The sequence below is a fragment of the Carcharhinus amblyrhynchos genome, chromosome 7 (assembly GCF_965287045.1).
Source record: "Carcharhinus amblyrhynchos chromosome 7, sCarAmb.v2.hapA, whole genome shotgun sequence".
NCBI lineage: Eukaryota > Metazoa > Chordata > Chondrichthyes > Carcharhiniformes > Carcharhinidae > Carcharhinus > Carcharhinus amblyrhynchos.
Genome location: NC_137330.1, coordinates 74874722 through 74892643, shown reverse-complemented (window position 1 = coordinate 74892643; position 17922 = coordinate 74874722). Strand labels below are relative to the sequence as shown.

Below are 17922 nucleotides of genomic sequence, written 5' to 3'. Positions count from 1 at the left end.
ATAGAATTCTTTATCAAGATGGATACTGATGTAGTTTATTCTGAGGCCGGGGTCCTGAATCTCAATAAAGGTAACTAGGATTGTATGAGACATTAATTGCCTATGATGGACTGGGAAACATTACTGAAAGGGAGGGTAGTGACAGGCATTTAAGGAACAAATATGTGAACTGTAGAATTTTTTATTCCAATTTGGTACAAGGATGATAAGGGAACTGTGGCCAAACTATGGCTTGCAAGGAAATTAGAGACAGTATTAGATTCAAAGAAGAAGCATATAAATTGTCAAGAAAAAGCTTAGACCTGAGAATTGGGAGCAATTTAAAATTCAGCAAAGACACAAGGGATTGATTAAGAAGGGAAAAATCGAATATGGAAGTAAACTAGCGGGGAACATAAAAACTGACTGTAAAAATTTCCACAGGCATGTAAAGAGAAAAAAATTGACAAAAACTATTATAGGCCCTTTACAGTCAAAAATGGTAGAAATCATAATAGAAACAAAAGAAGATTGAGAAACTAAATTTATACTTTGCTTCTGTCTTCATGAAGGAAGACATGAATAATGTATCAGAGGTTCTAAGAAAAACAAGTTCTGGTGAGGAGCTAAAGGAAATCAATATTTGTAGAGAAATGGTTTTAGGGAAATTGATGGAATTTAATGTGGATAAATCCAAGGCCTGCTAATCTTCATCTCAAAGTATTTAAGGTAGTTATCCTGGAAATAATAGACTCATTGGTGGTAATGTTCCAAAATGCTTTGGGCTCTAGGCTGGTTCCTACAGATTGGAGGGTAGCTAATGTAAGTCCACTATTCAAAAAGGATGGTAGAAAGAAAAAGGGGGAACTTGTAGACCAATGAGCCTGAGGTCGGTGCTGGGGAAGTTGCTAGACTCTATAAGCAAGGTTTTGATAGCTCAGCATTTGGAAAGCAGTGGTTTGATTAGACGAAGTCAACATCAATTTACAAAGGGGATATCAAACTTGACAAATCTATTGAAATTCTTTGAGGATGTTTCTTAGACTTTGCCAAGGAAAACTAGTGGCTGTGGTTTATTTAGACTTTCTGGAATCTTTTGATAAGGTCTGACATAGCAGAATACTATGTAAAGTTAAAGCACATAGGATTGTGGATAGTGTTTTGAGATGGATAGGAAGCAAAATGTTGACAAATGGGTATTTGTCCGATGGGCAGGTAATGACTAGCCAGGTACTGCAGGGATCTGTGCTAGGATCTCAACTGTTCACACTATATATTAATGATTTGGAAGAGGGAACTGAATGTATTATCTCCAAACTTGCAGATGATACACTGTTAGGTGGGAGGGTGAGCTGTGAGGAGGTTGCAGAGATGTTGCAGCATGATTTGGACATGCTGAATGAGTGGGCATATGAATGGCCGATTCAGTATAATGTGGATAAATGTGTGGTTATCCACTTTGGTAGCAAAAATAGGAAGGTAGATTATTAGTTGAACGAGTGTAAATTGAGAGAGGAGGATACTCAGCGAGACCTTGGTGTCCTTGTGCATCAGTCGCTGAAGGTAAGCATGCAGGTACAGCAGGCAATAAAGAAGGCAAATGGTATGTTGGCCTTCATAGCAAGAGGATTTGAGTATATGAATAGAGATGTTTACTGCAATTGTACAGGGCATTGGTGAGGCCATACCTGGAGTATTGTGTGCCATTTTGGTGTCCTTATCTGAGGAAGGATGTCCTTGTTATAGGAGGATTGCAGTGAAAGCTTACTAGGCTAATTCCTGGGATGACAGGCCTGTCATGTGAAGAGTTCCTAAGTCAGTTGGGATTGTACTCATTGGAGTTTAGAAGAGTAAGAGGGGATCTCATAGAAATATATAAAATTCAACAGGAGTAGCCAGGATAAATTCAGAAGGAATGTTCCCGATGATGGGGGAGTCCAGAACTAGGAGTCATAATTTGAAGAGCTAAACCTTTTAGGACTGAGGTGATGAGAAATACATTCAGTGGTGTACCGGAATTCGTTACCCCAGAAAATAGTTGAGGCCAAAACATTGTGTGATTTTAAGAAGAAATTAGGTATAGCTCTTGGGGCTAAAGGGATAAAGGAATATGGGGGAAGGTGGGATCAGGATATTGATTTTGATGATCAGCTATGATCAAAATGAATGCCGGAGCAGGCTCGAAGGACAGAATGGCCTATTCCTTCTATTTTCTATGTTTCTATATACTAGGACCTGTCTATGAATAGATGACACTGTTTTGGCCAGGCCTTTGAGTGGCTTGCCTCACACACAGGTTGTCAAATCTACTCCACTTGCAGACCTTTGTCTGGTGCGCTTCCTGTTTGCAGACGATGAATTTGCAGTTGGCCATCAACTGCCTCGGGGGGTGACAAGCTCTGGGCAGTCCTGTATAGAACAAGTAACATCAGTTTTTTCCAGTAGCAAAGCTGGAAGGAGGATGGCTCCCTTCATATCCACTTTCAAGATTACTTTGATCTGCCACTTGCTGGTCCAAATCCTGCACAGGTCACAAACCTCGCTGATGTTCCCCATCACATCCCCCACACATCATGTACCTGGACAGGAACATGAGCACATCCATGAGAGGAATATGGGGATCATACAGATAGCATGTCACATTACAATGTTGTTGTGATGATGAAGTAAATAGCATCTTTACAACTGGCATCAACAATGTCTCATTTCTGTTTTCCTTAAGCCTGCAGAAGTTTTGAGTATCTTGCATTGTTTTTGAAATTAATCTGAAATATCTGTTACTGGGGAAATCTTGCACGCAGAAGTACTTGGTGGTTGGAAATCCACCGCTGTGAAATAAAATTCTCCATGAAAAAGGTGCAGTCCATCTACATGCCTTCTTCCATTATCTTGACTCTTGCCTTGACAGTGTTATACACCCATGAGTTGAAGCTCGGGCGTTGATTCTATCCATAGCTCAATGTTGAATCTTCACTGTATTGACATTAGGCTTAAACAAGCATGAAGATCAATCAATGAGCAAGCATGAAAATTCATCAGTCAAAGGGGACCCCAGTTATTGTTGGGATGTTCGGCCAAAGCCAGTAATGAGATCCACCCAAGAATGAAAAGAAGCCAGAAGACTTGCAACTTGGATCAAACAGTTGCCACACTTGACCTTAACTGAGAAGTGAGAATAGGGGCAAGTTGATGGTCATGAGCGTGTAGTTAAGGAGGGAAAATTGGGTGTTTGGGAGCAACCTTGGTGATGAAATTGGATGAGATTGAATGAGCACATTCTAGGTTAACGAACAAGTTTTGTGATAGTTGGAAGAATAGCAAGGGACTGGAGTAGATTAGCGGCAGCTTAGTGAAGGAAAGTGAAAGCATTAAAAAAAAGTTAGCATTTAAAATAAAGTCCATGCATGAGGTACAATTGGACAGTGCAGTGGGGAGGAGGACAGCACAAGAGATCACTATTTGTGAAGAAGAGCCTTTCCTACTTTCCCCTATTGATTACATTGATTGCACCATGAAGGTAAGAACTATTTCTGAAGTTAAGTATCTCATCATAATTTATTTTCATTGTTTAGACATGAGCTGTTGAAAGACGAGACTACATCTGTTGGATCCAATGACCCTTTTGCCACCATCCCTGGGATGTCCTGCATTGCACCTCTACAGAAGAATAAAAGAAAAGATTTTGACAAAATATTCAATGACCAGCTTATTATAGTAAGCCTGAATTAACCTGATGTAAAGAGTGAAGAAGTATTTTTTTTTAAATGAATTAAAATAGCATAATTAGTGATTGGATTAAGGTTCTAACAAAGACAAAGTATAAGCTCTTATCTGTTCAGATTCTAATCCAATTTACTGAAAATTTGTTTTGTATTATGTACTTGTGATTGGATTACCTGGTTTAGTTAAATAGATTTTATCTAATTAAAACATTATGTCACCCTCAATTGATTTAGAGTAGAATAATTTTGAAAAATCTGGTGAATTATATCTTGGCCCAATATTCTGAACCCTTGGTTGCAACCTGATCAGACAAAAAAATACACAATTACCGACCACTTATTTTTCTGGATGATCTTCCAATCAAGGATCTTCTAAGTGCACTCAGTGCAGGAAACCACAAAGACATCAGTCGAGGAAATTTGTGCAGAAGCCGTGCCATCTTTCAATGGCATTAGCTGCTGTATTCTGGTAGGTAGAGTTTAAATGTCCCAAACCATTTCAAAAGCTATGGAGAGAAGGTAAGTAGTGAAAGGGGTAGGAAGATAAGGGGTAGGGTACAGGCTAGGTAGGGTGGTTACATCAGGCTGAGGAATGAGGTTGGGTTGGGTTATGGAGTGTTGTCGAGGGAGATGGATGGTGAGGTTGAGTCAGGTCAGGACTTTGTGGTTAGTTGGATGAAGGGATGGATTGAGGTTGAGGTCATGCCAGGTTGAGTCAAGGGGTGAGAGTGAAGTTGTGTAGTTAGGTTGGACTAAGAGGAAGTTGGGAGATCTCCCATTGAATGTGAGTTGTCAGTTGTATAATTACCCAAGAGTTAGCCCAGGATTATTCCTGAGTAACTATCCAAGTAAGTAATTTGAAACAGTCTGAAATCTACAACTCTTACTCATGGTTGGAAACATTTGTGGCTCGTGGGAGTAGGGATCTGCCCATAGGAAGTTCAAAATTCCCAGGCAATTCTTATAAAATAATTTCTTTGGGATTTTTGAAAGGCCCTATAATGCATTGTGAGGATATGCCTGTTCTTTGACTGTCTGGAAATGGCACGATTTGGGCCATTGTCTTTAATCTTTAGAACAACAATCATTTTGAGTCCCTTCATATTTAAATTAAGATTACTTTATTAATCAATCTGAGGATAAATCACAAGCGCTCATATTTTTCAATATCTGTTGTTCTGGTTCTGAAATTTTTGGAACTCAAGATTAAGGAAAGGTCTTTGTAATTAAAAATAGGGAAAACTGAATGATGATTTTCACTAGCGAATAGGTGACAAGATGGCGTAAACTCAGGGTAACCTTGCCCTATCTTTCAACCAATATTCTAACAACTCTTTGAGGTGTTGTGTGTTGTCAAACCCCTTTGGCTATGCCTAAAATTATTCTGACAAATATATACATAATGCTTACTATGTAAAAGGTTGGCTCAATATATTGTCCCTCATTAGTTCTGCACCTCAGCTGTCTGTGAGTACTAGTTGAGCATAACAGAATAATGAACCATGGTGTAATTGATGTAAATATTTCCATCCTTTCATCTGACATTTTGCTTGGTGGCATAATGATGGGACGCATGATGCTAAGTAGGCAAGTAGTACTTGTGTATAGATTTAATCTTTAGAACAACAATTATTTTGAGTCCCTTCATATTTAAATTAACTTCATTAATCAATCAGAAGGTAAATCACAAGCACTCATATTTTTCAGTATCTGTCGTTGCCCTTAAGTGATTCCGGAACTGTACTTTGGTAGATGAATAGCAAACCTTGTTTGCTATCTGCTTTAAACTACTGCATTATCCTAAAATCTGAAGGATTATTATCCATTGTCCAAATAATAAAGTTTCATGGAAAGCCTCCTATGAAATTTAAAATATAAAATGAATTTATTACATGATGCAAATAATTTAAGTTGTACATCTGCAACTTCAAATGGAGTTTAATTCCATCCCTCTACTCAACAGCAAATTTGGAGGCGGGGAGTGAACTAACATTCCCGCAAGAAGTTATGATTTCTTCCCTCCTCTGCAGTCAGTTCCAGTGTCATATTATTAAGTTAGTGATTAACCCTAAATACTTTGCTCATCTGACTTTTGCGTCACGGTGTAACTGAAAACGGTGCTGCATTGTGTGAAATTTACAAGAATAAAATATATATTAGGATTAAAAAAATTAATTCTGCACGAGTGTATTCACAGAAATCCATTCTTGCAGATTTCACAGGTGACCTCCAGTTTGAGCTCTTTGATATGTGCTTTAACTTTCTCAGATTGGAAGCTTTTTAGTGTTAATCGTTGATCTGACCTCAGTTTCTGATGCAGCGGACCTGATTTCTGATATCTGTCAGCTTTGTATCTAGGCCAGTTGAAACCAATGTAAGAACATTCTTTTTAAGCTTACAAATTCAACATGCTTTGATTTATAATACATGGGATGCATCATCCAATAGCAATTTGCAAAACCAGGAAAAAATGAAACCATGCCTCATGAATTTGAGTTTTTTGAAGGGGTAACCAAGAAGTTAGATGCAGTCAGTGTTGTCTACATGATTTTAGCAACGCCTTTGACAAGGTATGTTGTTGTAAGGTCAACCTGAATTTCGCCTTTCCGTGCTATCTCCATGTCCTTTAATTTAGTACCCAAAAATCTAACCAGCTGCGTCTTGAATACACTCAACAACTGAGCATGTAGGTAGAGAATCCAAAAATCCTGTGAATGAAGAAATTTCTCCTCATCTTAGTCTTAAATTACAAAAATAAACACTGCTCCTGCTTAAGATCTTGAGTAAATCGCTGTATTTTCATTCACATCAAGAAGAGGTGATGGGGAGGAGGAATTTATCACTGTCACCAGTGAAAAGATGCTAGGCAAACCATTAGACTTAAAGGCTGACAAGTCCCCATTTCCAGATGGCCTGCATGCTAGGGTCTAAGGAGATATTTAGTAACTCCAAGCAAAAATTTATCCGAGTGAGAAATAAAGGATGTTTGGGAAGGATGCATCATCCGTGGCTAAATAAGGAAGTCGAGGGTGGCATTAAGTTGAAAGAAACAATACAAATCTAGAAAGATTAGAAGTAGGTCAGAGAATTGATCAGAGTTTTAAGAATTTGGCCAAGTGGAATGAGTGGGCAAATGCATGGCTGGTGCAGTATAATGTGGAGAAGTAATGAGGTTATCCACTAGCAAAAAACAGGAAGGCAGATTATCTGAATGATTATAGATTGAGAGAGATGAATGTACAGCAAGACCTGAGTTTCTATGTTGGGCTTTCGTAGTGAGAGGATTCAAGTACAGAAACAGAATGTCTTGCTGTAATTAAACAGGGCCTTGGTGAGACCAATCCTGGAATATTGTGTGCAGTTTTGGTCTCCCTATCTAAGGAAGGGTGCACTTGCTATAGAGGGAGTGCAGCATAGGTTTATGAGACTGATTACTGGAATGTCAGGACTGATGAATGAGCAGAGATTGAATCAGTTAAGATTATATTTGCTGGAGTTTAGAAGAAAGAGGGAGGAATCTCAGATGCCTTCACAATTCTAACAGGACAGTTGGGGTAGATGCGGGAAGGATGTTTCTGATGATGGGGGAATCCAGAACCAGGGGTCACAGTCTGTGGCGTAAACCATTTAGGACTGGATGAGGAGAAATTTTTTCAACCAGAAAATTGTGAACCTGTGGAATTGACTTCCACAGAAAGCAGTTAAAGTCAAAATATTGAATGCTTTCAAGAAGGAGTTAGATATAGCTCTTGATGCTAAGGGGATCAAAGAGATATAAGGGAAAGAGAGAACAGGTTACTGGTTGGATGATCTGCCATGATCAGAATGAATGGTGGGGCAGGCTTGAGGAGCTAAGTGGCCTACTCCTGCTCCTTTTTTTTTATATTTCCAACTTGATGCTGTTTCTGTGATCATGATGTTTGTGGACTGACTGCCATTCTGCCTGTAAACAAATAATGATTACACTACTACCAGTGAAATACTTTGAAGGGTGCTTGGAATATCCTCAGGGGGTGAATGTTGGATAAATGCACAAAATCTTTTAAGAATCTTGAAATTATTTCAGCAATTTTAGGAAATTATCCAGAAAAAAGAGTCTGTAAGAAAATAACTTTAAAGCTAGGAGTATTTTAATTAACTTTGAGGTTCTAATAATACTGATGGCCACATGTAGATTTGGTATCCTTATTGTTTTTTTCTCATGGCCATTTTGCAGGATGCAGGTCAGAAACATTTTGGAGCTGTGATGTGCAAGTCCTGTGGAATGATTTATACAGCAGCCAACCCTGAGGATGAAGCACAACATATTCAGCATCACCAAAGATTTCTAGAAGGGCTCCGTTACGTGGTATGAAATTTTTTTCTTAAGTATAATCTTTTTGATATGCAACTTTGTCCAAAATCAAAGTTTTGATTTTTTTTTTCCTAAACTATATCCAAAATTTAAAATTCTACTAGTTGATCTCATGTGGGTTGGACCCCAAGAATTAAGAATGAGTGTTGGTTAGGTTAAATGCAATTAAAATAATTGGACCAAGGCTTGCAGGCCTCAAGTCCTCTGTTTAAAGTCACACGCTTTGTTATTAAATCCTATAAATTCCTGTGTACATGTTTATAATTGAAACTACCAGTGTAAATTTGTCATCCTCTTCTTCTATCAATAGTAAAATATTTTATGCATAGTTCTCAACAAATCTCCTTATACTGGTGACTGACTTGATCTGTCTTTTTAAGACAGGAGCATTGATTTTTAGAGTTATTTAAATAATGTCTTCATAATTATTTCTGACTGTTATTGATGAGCTTCTGAAATTTGGGGCTGGATTTTATGGTTACTGTGGTCCTCTTCTCCCTCCTTTGCCTGACCCCCCAAGATGATGAGTGGGCAAACTTAAAATTTAGCCTTTGGATTCCCTGGCAGTTGTAACCAATGTAATATGGTTAATTATAGATGAAAATATGATTAGATTAGTTGTACTGTTCCTACAGTCAAATATTAACTGAACAACCATGAAGTAGTACCATTGGCTGACATATTAGAATGCTGGCTCAGACTGGTCAGATAAATAAACATGAATTCCTCTCCGCAAGGAAAGGTGAAAAAATCTTCAGCAGAATGAAGAAAGGACCATATTTTTCACTTACCTATAATATTCATTTTTTGAATTGTTGAATCTTGAAACTGCAATTTTAATAAAAAACATTTTTTATTCAATACGACAGGGATGGAAGAAAGAGCGTGTGGTGGCAGAATATCTGGATGGAAAGATTATATTGATTCTGCCAGAAGACCCTAAGTATGCTCTTAAAAAGGTAAAAAAAAAGGCACAATATTGATGGACTTTCTCCTAAAGCCTGTAGTATTTTGGTGATTGATTAAATTTTCACCAAAATTGCTTGATTCCACTTGGAATAGAATTACACTACGCAATATATTTCTTATTAATTCCAAGTAATTTTGTTCAGATTTGCTGATAATTTAATTTCATAAGTTCTGAGTTCCTAGTTTAATATATTACAACTTAATTTAGATTTTTGGATAATTCAATAATTTGGCTGACACTTCAGTTTTGTGGATTACTGCCTACATCACCACAAGGGTAGGGAAAGTTAAGTCTTGGAGGGGGGAAGCTTAGAAACAGAAAATAGGAGCAAGAGTAGGTCATTCGGCCCTTTGAGCATGCTCTGCCATTCAGTATGATGGCAGATCTTTTATCTCAACCCAGTACTCCCATGCTCTCCATACCGTTTGACACATTTAGAGTCTAGAACTATACCTGTTTGCTTCTTAAACATATTCAATGATTTGGCATCCAAGTCTTTTGTGGTAGCAAATTCCGCTTTACCACTCTCTTGAGTGAAGACGTTTCTTCTCATCTCAGCCCTAAATGGCCTACGGTGTACTCTGAGACTATGATCCCTTGTTCTAGAACCTACCCCCCAGTCAGGGAACATCATCCCCACATCTAGTCTATCCAGTTGTCAGAATTTTATACGTTTCAATGACATCCCCCACCCCCCATTCCTCTAAACTCCAGTGAGGGCCAGTCGACCTAATCTCCTCATTGACAATCCTGCCATCCCAGGAGCCAGTCTGGTGAACTTTCGGTCCACTCCCCCTATGGGTAAGGTGAACAAGACTGCACACATCCTCCAGGTTTGACCTCATCAAGGCTCTGTAGAGCTGCAGTAAGACATCCTTGCTCCTATACTCATCTTCTTGGCCAACTGACCATTTACCTTCTTAATGGCTTGCTGTACCTGCATGCTTTCTTTTAGGGATTAGTGTATAAGGACACCCAGTTTCCAACATAAGTAGGTGCATGAATGGTTTCTTTTATTTAAGTAAATCAATATCACTTTTGGTATTGGAGGGGATAGAAGAAAAATAAGGTTTCAGGAGGTAGTTCAAGGGACCAAATGTTTTTATTCTGCAGGATGATCATTGGAACTGTTGGCAGTTTGAGAATTTGGGAGTGAGAAGCTTAATATGATCAAACCAAATATTTTGTTTGATCACTGGGCTGACGGTAAGATCAAGTTTACTTCCTTGTTATTTAAGAGAATGAGGATTGAGATGAGCATTTTTTTTAATTAGGTAGAAGAAGTACGAGAGTTGGTCGATAATGAGTTGGGGTTTCAGCAAGCCACATTAAGCTGCCCAGGACGAAGCAAAACCTACATGTTTGTTTCTAATGAGAAGAAGATTGTTGGCTGTCTTATCGCAGAACATATAAAACAGGTAAAGCTTGTGTACACATATGCATCTGTACATATACAACTGTGATGTACAGTCAAGAAGACTGTTGGTGAGACTGGACCATGAAGTAAAATCTATTATTTGTATTTTCATTAAGAGATGTACAAATTAAACCAGCTTCTAGAAAGGTTAGATTAAAGAGAAATTACTTGGCTTATCCAAGCTACATGCTTAGAGCTGTAGGAAACCCACACTGATATACCAATATAACTTAATTTCCAATACTTTTTCTGCTAAAAAGTGGAGTAAATGCTGATCTTTCCAGCAATTGCCAAATCTCAGGTACAAATATATATTTAAATAAATTGAACTGTTCTCCTGTGCTCTCAAACCTCATAGCTGCAGCACAATCACTTCCACGATTCATTCATATCTCATGGGTACAGTTACAGCCCAGATATCCTCAGAGTCTTCCCTGACTCCAAATTGTAGACTCAACTTTCATTCCCACTCCTCGTGCCTGGTCATAGTCCAGGGTTGGTCACCTCTGCTTACCCTGGACATGGTGGTGGTAAGCTGCCTTCTTGAGGTCCAGGATTTTGCCTCTGACAGTGAAGGAACAGCAGTAAACTTCCAAGTCAAGATGGTGAGTTGCTTGGAAGGGAACTTCCAGGTGGTCATATTCTCATGAATCTGCTGCTCTTGTCCTCCTAGACGGCAGTGGTTGTGGATTCAGAAGGTGCTAAGGAGCTTAGGTAAATTGCTGCAGTGCATCTTGGAGTTAATACACACGGCTGCCATTATGTGCCAGTGTTGGAGGAAGTGGGCCAATCAGCCTGGAAGGTTCTACTACAAATACTGTTGGACAGAATACCATAAACGTTAGAGTTTTGGGTGAATTGCAAAGGATTTCTCTCCTTGTGCTTTCTTTCTGCCTCTGATATTTGCTTGCTTTCAAAGGAGGCTGCACTTTTTTATTTGGGTGTGCCACATACACTAGTCCTGGGCAAGCTTCTCCCAAAACTAAGTACACCTGTATATTGTGACTGTGGTTGTGGGCTACACGACTGTTAGATGAGGAGTGAAACAATGATAGAGTGGGAGAGAGAGGAAATGCGGTATGGCATACATCCCAATTAAAGCAGAAGTAGCATGGAATTTTTTTGTCTCCCTGGACAAGAAAATCTTTAAAAGTGAAGTGGCAAGTTCTCTTTGCGTCCTCTGTCCCTACTGGTCACCACTACTGTAAATAATTTGTGTACCTGATCGATGAAATTAACACAAATAATTACCAACACATTATATTATCCATCAAGGCTGGGTAGATACATTTATCTTTTTCTAAAAAAAAATTTGTGTTGTCATGACTTTGCTACTTTTGCTGCTTATTGGAATGAGATTTACCTTTTAACATGCCATCCAGAATTGAACAGTAAACATTTTTTAGGCACAGGAAGTCCTGTTGTAAATTTCTATAGTTGAGACAGAAGAATACTGTTTGTAGGGATTCACTGTTATTTTGAGTCAATTTGCTTTCAATTTTCTGATGGTATCTCCAAAGGCCTTTCGGGTGTTATCTGAGCCTACCAATCAGCAAAAATCTGAGAATCATGAACTATTTGAATATCATCGTGCCTGGAGATGTTCTACAAAGCCAGAAGAGGCTATCTGTGGCATAAGCCGAATCTGGGTTTTCAGTTTGATGCGAAGAAAAGAAATTGCCAGCAGAATGGTTGACATTGTCCGGTAAGCATCACTGTGTTTATAGTACTATAAGTATAAATATTAAAATATTTGTATTTATATATGTTTTGAAATCATGATATCCTGCAAATGTCACCAATCTGCTTTAGAAAGGCTATGCAAAGAGCACTACTAATATCCAAATTTTCAATCATGTACCACCAGCAAGGAACTTTATGATTTTCCAATAGGAATAGTCCTTTATTGGCAGCTCACTTTTTGGAAAATTAACCCCATACTGTCAAATCGTGTATATTACAGGAACGTCAACTAAACTGAACACAAATTATGCTGAATATCTAAATGAACATAAGAACATAACATAGCATAAGAACATGAACATCAGTTACCGTTGAATCTGCATTTGTGTATTGTTTTCATTTTGTGAAGTTGGCATGTCTTGAGAGAGTTGATCATCCGAAGACCAATCACCATTTTTGTCATGTCAAGATTGCTGTCCTTGATTTAATGTACAACAGTCTTTTTTCAGACTTTAACACAAGCCATTATACAAGACTTTATAAATCTCATTGCCCAGAGACACGCACCCCAGCATAGAACTGGAAATGCTTAACCAAAAAAGCATGAATGAAGTTGCTGAGGCCACATCTGACTTTTCTAATAGTTGATGGTAGAAGCACTTAAGCTCTGGAATTCTGCTGTCACCTGCCCTACCTCCAAACTCTTCTATGTCTCTTTCCTACTTTAAATCGCTCCTTAAAATCTGCCTCTATGCTTTTATTCACCTGTCATAATATATGTTAACAAATTTTGCCTGCTAATAGTTGTGAAGTGTTGTGGAGAGTTTTACTGTGTTAAAGATGCCATATAAGGGAAGGTTCACAGCAGCAGGGACTGTGTTCAATTCTGACCTTGGGTGACTGTGAGGAGCTTGCACATTTTCTGTGTCTGTGTGGACTTTGTCTGGATGCTCCAGTTTCCTCCCGTAGTCCAAAGATGTTCAGGTTAGGTGGATTAGTGAAGTAAATGCATGGGGTTACGGGGATAGGATGGTGGGCCTAGTTAAGTTGCTGTTGGAGACTAGGTGCAGACTCAATAGGCGGAATGGCCTGCTTTTGCACTGAAGTTGCTGGACTAGACAGTTCCCTCTGAACAAGCATACAGGGCCAAGAGCCACTTCAATTCTAAATGGAACCCATTGACAACCAGCAACAAACTACCTGACTTAATCCTCTCACTGGGGAAACAGTAATTGATACATTTAAAGTGTACCAAATGGGAATAGATTTTAATTGGTAGATTTGCACAAGGAGTGACAGTATAAAATGGTGATGATCAGGACTGCTGAAAGCCTTTGCTAATATTTGAAGTCTGAATTGTGAGGAAACAACGCAATATTCTCTGCCAAGTGCGGTTACAGCATTTTTTAAATCAATTGGATTTTCCCAATCTGACTTAAGTTCTTTCTGGAAAGAAACACATTTCCCAAACACACACTGCCAATTTTAGTTGCAGAAATAAATTGGTTCACTATGCCAATAACTCAGTACATGCAGCAAATACATTTGCAAATTAATTAATAAGTTCTGACAATTGGGTGCCCATTACATCTGTACCATGTTACAGGCCTAGTATTACAGAGGCCTCGACAAATAATTCAGAGAGAAGAGTCCAGCTCCAACCATGCTATTTTGAGAATTGGAATTCCATTTTTAAAAACTTAGAGGAAATATTTACTATGAAGCCATTAGATTGTTGTAAAGGCCAATAATATTGTTCAGGGAAGAAAACTTCACATCCTAAGCTGACTTAAGACTAAATGTGACTCCTGTCCACATCTAAGTAGTTGATGTTTAAGTGACCTCTAAATTGACCTGCCAAGCTGTTCAAGTTATCTCAAAATCATTACAGCATCACTTTCTCAGGGTAGCTAATGATGCCCACATATATAGGGTATACAACCACTCAACATTGGTGTTAATGCTTCTTCTCATTCTTCTGCATCTCATTTTGTGTAATTACTAACTTCACTCAACAACTTGTGGAAGAGATTTCCATTTTCTGGGTCAAACGATTGTTTCTTAGTAACCATCTTATTTTACTCTCCACTACAAGTGAAAACAATTCCTCTATTTGATCAAAACCTTACATCATTTTGTCAGATTGTCAGTCTTGTTTCGAAAGAAACTCGACTTGTTCGTCCTTTCTTGGTAACCAACTAGAGAATGAACTTTTTTGAAGCAATGTTGCAAATGAATGCCTTTCTTTATATATTATATTCTTGTTTTTAAAATGTATTTTGAATTTTGCATACTTGAATTTAACATACTTCCATCTCTTTCAGGAATACATTCATGTATGGAACCTGCCTGAACAAGAGTGAAATTGCCTTCTCTGATCCAACACCATCTGGCAAGCTTTTTGCAATGAAATACTGCCAAACCCCAAATTTCCTGGTTTATAACTTCATTGGTTAACCTGCAAAACTAAAATTTGACTTTCAGTAACCATTTATCTTATAAATTCTTATTTGCCTCAGCAGTTTATGTTTATAGGTGGCGTTTATTGGAAAAACAACTCAATCTGACTTTTTATAATGTAGACTAAATCTGAATATTTGATTCTAGGAACATGTATTGGTCTTTTGACATACTTTGCACTGTTTGCAATGTGCTTTTAGATTATATTTTTGTGAGGTTTTACAATGTTAAGGGTTCCTAAATGTTAATTATGTCATGTTCAACTGAATTTGTGGAACTGTTTTAAGATGCTAAATGGAAAGGATTGATCAGGAAATGTACAGAGAGACCTTGGTTTTTGTTATTCCCCTTTCTCTCTATTAAAGTAACTGCTTATAGTACAGGCTGCTCAAGTGCAAGTTTCACAATTTAAACTTAGTTTTGAAGAGACTGAAACACCATGCTACTGTTGGTGAATTTCTGAACGTTGAGCATATCTCATTGTGCATATTTTAAGACCTTTTAGCCCTTCAGTAATTCAATACAATCCTCAAGGTAACGTTTGTATTAGTAAAAATTACTTGTTAGATTTTCTGCTTGTTTGATCAAAAATTAACATTTTTGTCCAATCCAACAATAAAATCTTTAATAAAGTATTCACATAATTTTTATTTCCTATTGTGTTTTGATTCACAAGGCTATGCCCCTTTTTTGAAAATGTAATTTTTCAATTGACAAAATTGTGATTTAAAATGAAACAGAACAAAGTACTTAAAAATGCAAGGCCAGCTTACAAAGTGAAAGATCAAAAATAAATCACTGTCAAGAACATGAAGAGACATTTCCTATAATTGAGATTTTAATATGTCTCAACAGTGATAAAGTCAAATGCAAAGTTCTGAATATTGAAAAGGTGACTGTATAGATAGACCCACTCAAAGCCTCTTGGAGTTTCACAATTTGTGACGTATGAAGCGCCAGGCTACAACTATTAGAGTGGTTTGGCTTCAACACAAGGAAACTGGCTGAAAATTGTTGTCTGCCTCTTGCTCTCTGAGGATAGACAGCTGGTCTATGGAATTTCCAGAGTGCCTGCCTGTGTTTCATACTGAAAAAAGGAAAGATCAAAATTTAATGGCCACACTCAACTTTCCATTCTATCATGATAGTGTTCCCCCATCCAAGCTGAATTGGATGAGCCTCAAGTGTTCACCCAGCAGTCATCTGATCAAAACTTTCAGGGATTGCACCCTTATTAGTTCAGGACCCAACAGATCTGTCAGTTGTCAACCAGACTCAAACTAGCCGGAAGTCAAACAGCCGAAATACTTAGACCATATCAACCATAACTTAACCTAATTTAGTTTTTAAAGTTTACCTTAAAACCAATTTTCTAGATATTTGACTGAGAAATCTTGCATCTTGCCATGACCAATTCACTTTACAAGATCCTTCAACTGAAGTTGAAAATCATTTTAAAACAAATCCATTCAAGAAACAAGAAATCAAAGAATTAACTGCTTATACTTGTGTATGTGTTCATGAGACTAAGTGTGTGAAACCACATTAGTTTGGCAGAAATCTAAGAATATGTAACCTTTGTTTTAAACTCATGAAAGCTTGTTGAGCTGAAATACACACTCCAAGGACAAGAAAAGATGTCTCTTTCCAATAAGAGCAAATGCATTGTGTCAGAATAATTGGCTGACTATACATTTCATTCTACATTCCTACTTTATCTGCAGCAATTCTACATAGCTGATCATGTGGTGCAGGTGGCTTATCAAATTACTTGCAATGACCAGCGCAAGCTCAAGTTGAGCTCTGGGTGTCAGTGAGGTTTGGACAGCCATGAAAAGTGACTGATAGGCAAATTACACCATTTTGGATTGGGAAGCAAGTCTTAAGAACATAAGAAATAGGAGCAGGAGTAGGCCATCTAGCCCTTCGAGCCTGCCCCACCATTCAATAAGATCATGGCTGATCTGTCGCAGCTCAGTTCCACCTTCCCGCCCTCTCCCCATAACCCTTAATCCCCTCTCTTATCAAAAACCCATCAACCCGCGTCTTTAAAATATTTAGCGAGGCAGCCTCCACCACTTCAACGGGCAGAGAATTCCAGAGATTCACCACTCTTTGAGTGAAGAAGTTCCTCCTCAACTCTGTTCTAAACCACCCCCCTTTTATCTTGAGGCTATGCCCCCTAGTCCTACTGTCTTTTTTGAGCGGGAAGAGTCTCTCCACCTCTATCCTATCCATCCCATTCATCATCTTATACGTCTCAATGAGATCTCCCCTCATTCTTCTAAACTCTAACGAGTACAAGCCTAGTTTATTCAGCCTCTCCTCATAGCTCAACTCCGGTATCAGCCTAGTAAACCTCCTCTGCACTCCCTCCAAGGCCAAAATATCTTCCAAATCCAAATATGCATATGGGATCTTGCTGTGCAAGACAGTTGGTTTTTAAACGATGTGAAAGATGCCTCTTGCCAATAAGTTTCACATTGCGAAATAAAAATATTTAACTGTTACAGGATCATCGCTGGATCTTAACATGGGGTGGCTATGCTCAGAAGTTGCCAAACATTATCTTCTAAATGTAACAACTCAAGGGCAAGTATTGATGATGAAAGCTGACCTTGATTTATGGTGGGTGTTTTTTGGCAACAAATCCCTTGTGCAATATTCTGGTTTTTGTGCTGTAATTAAGAGGGCTAAAGGCTCCAAGAAAGCAGAATAGATTGTGCCTAAAGGGTAGTAGCCCTGCAGATTCTGTGATCTGACATACAATCCTTAAATATTAAATAGAAATTACCTTGTGTTGAAGCCAGACCACTCTGCAATGGTTGTAGCCTGGCGTTTTATACTTCACAAACTGTGAAACTCCAAGAGGCTTTCAGTAATGTTTAACTTAATGCAGGTTCATTTTTGAACTTGCATGAAAAAACCTTAAGAATGAAACCAACCCTCTTGAAATCACAGGATATTGATTGATTGATTCTGCTTTATATTATTCAAGTTTTATCACACACTTAATAGTAAAGTTAAAAATCAATATTAAGATATTGTGCTTGGTGTTATTTGGCCATCATCTCAACAAAAGTCGTCCTATACGATCCTAGCTAAGCCTGTTATCGGACAACAAACTTTATGAAATTGGGCACACAAAATGGAAGCAGACTAAAGTTACACTCAGAGCCTCCACTAAAAATCACAAAGTAACAGACACAGACTAGCAGGCAAGAGCATGCTTTTAGAATGCAAATGAGGGCTAGCACACAAGGGAAGCTGGACAGGATGGCACCTACAGGAACTAAATTAAAAAACGCATCCCCACCCCATCAAAATCAGCACTTCT

The 17922-nt window shown here is 38.2% G+C and overlaps 1 protein-coding gene across 3 annotated transcripts in view; it reads left to right on the top strand.

Moving 5' to 3' along the window:
• The window catches only part of esco2 (establishment of sister chromatid cohesion N-acetyltransferase 2), a 41758-nt gene extending 26565 nt beyond the window's left edge, over window positions 1-15193 (top strand). For all 3 annotated transcript variants that reach the window (XM_080192616.1, XM_080192617.1, XM_080192615.1), the window contains 6 exons: window positions 3552-3693; window positions 7918-8049; window positions 8925-9014; window positions 10300-10443; window positions 11963-12147; window positions 14450-15193. In XM_080192616.1, coding sequence (XP_080048742.1) covers window positions 3552-3693; window positions 7918-8049; window positions 8925-9014; window positions 10300-10443; window positions 11963-12147; window positions 14450-14582 — 826 coding nt within the window. In that variant the 3' untranslated portion in view covers window positions 14583-15193. The remainder of the gene's footprint in view (window positions 1-3551; window positions 3694-7917; window positions 8050-8924; window positions 9015-10299; window positions 10444-11962; window positions 12148-14449) is intronic.
• Window positions 15194-17922: the final 2729 nt, after the last annotated feature.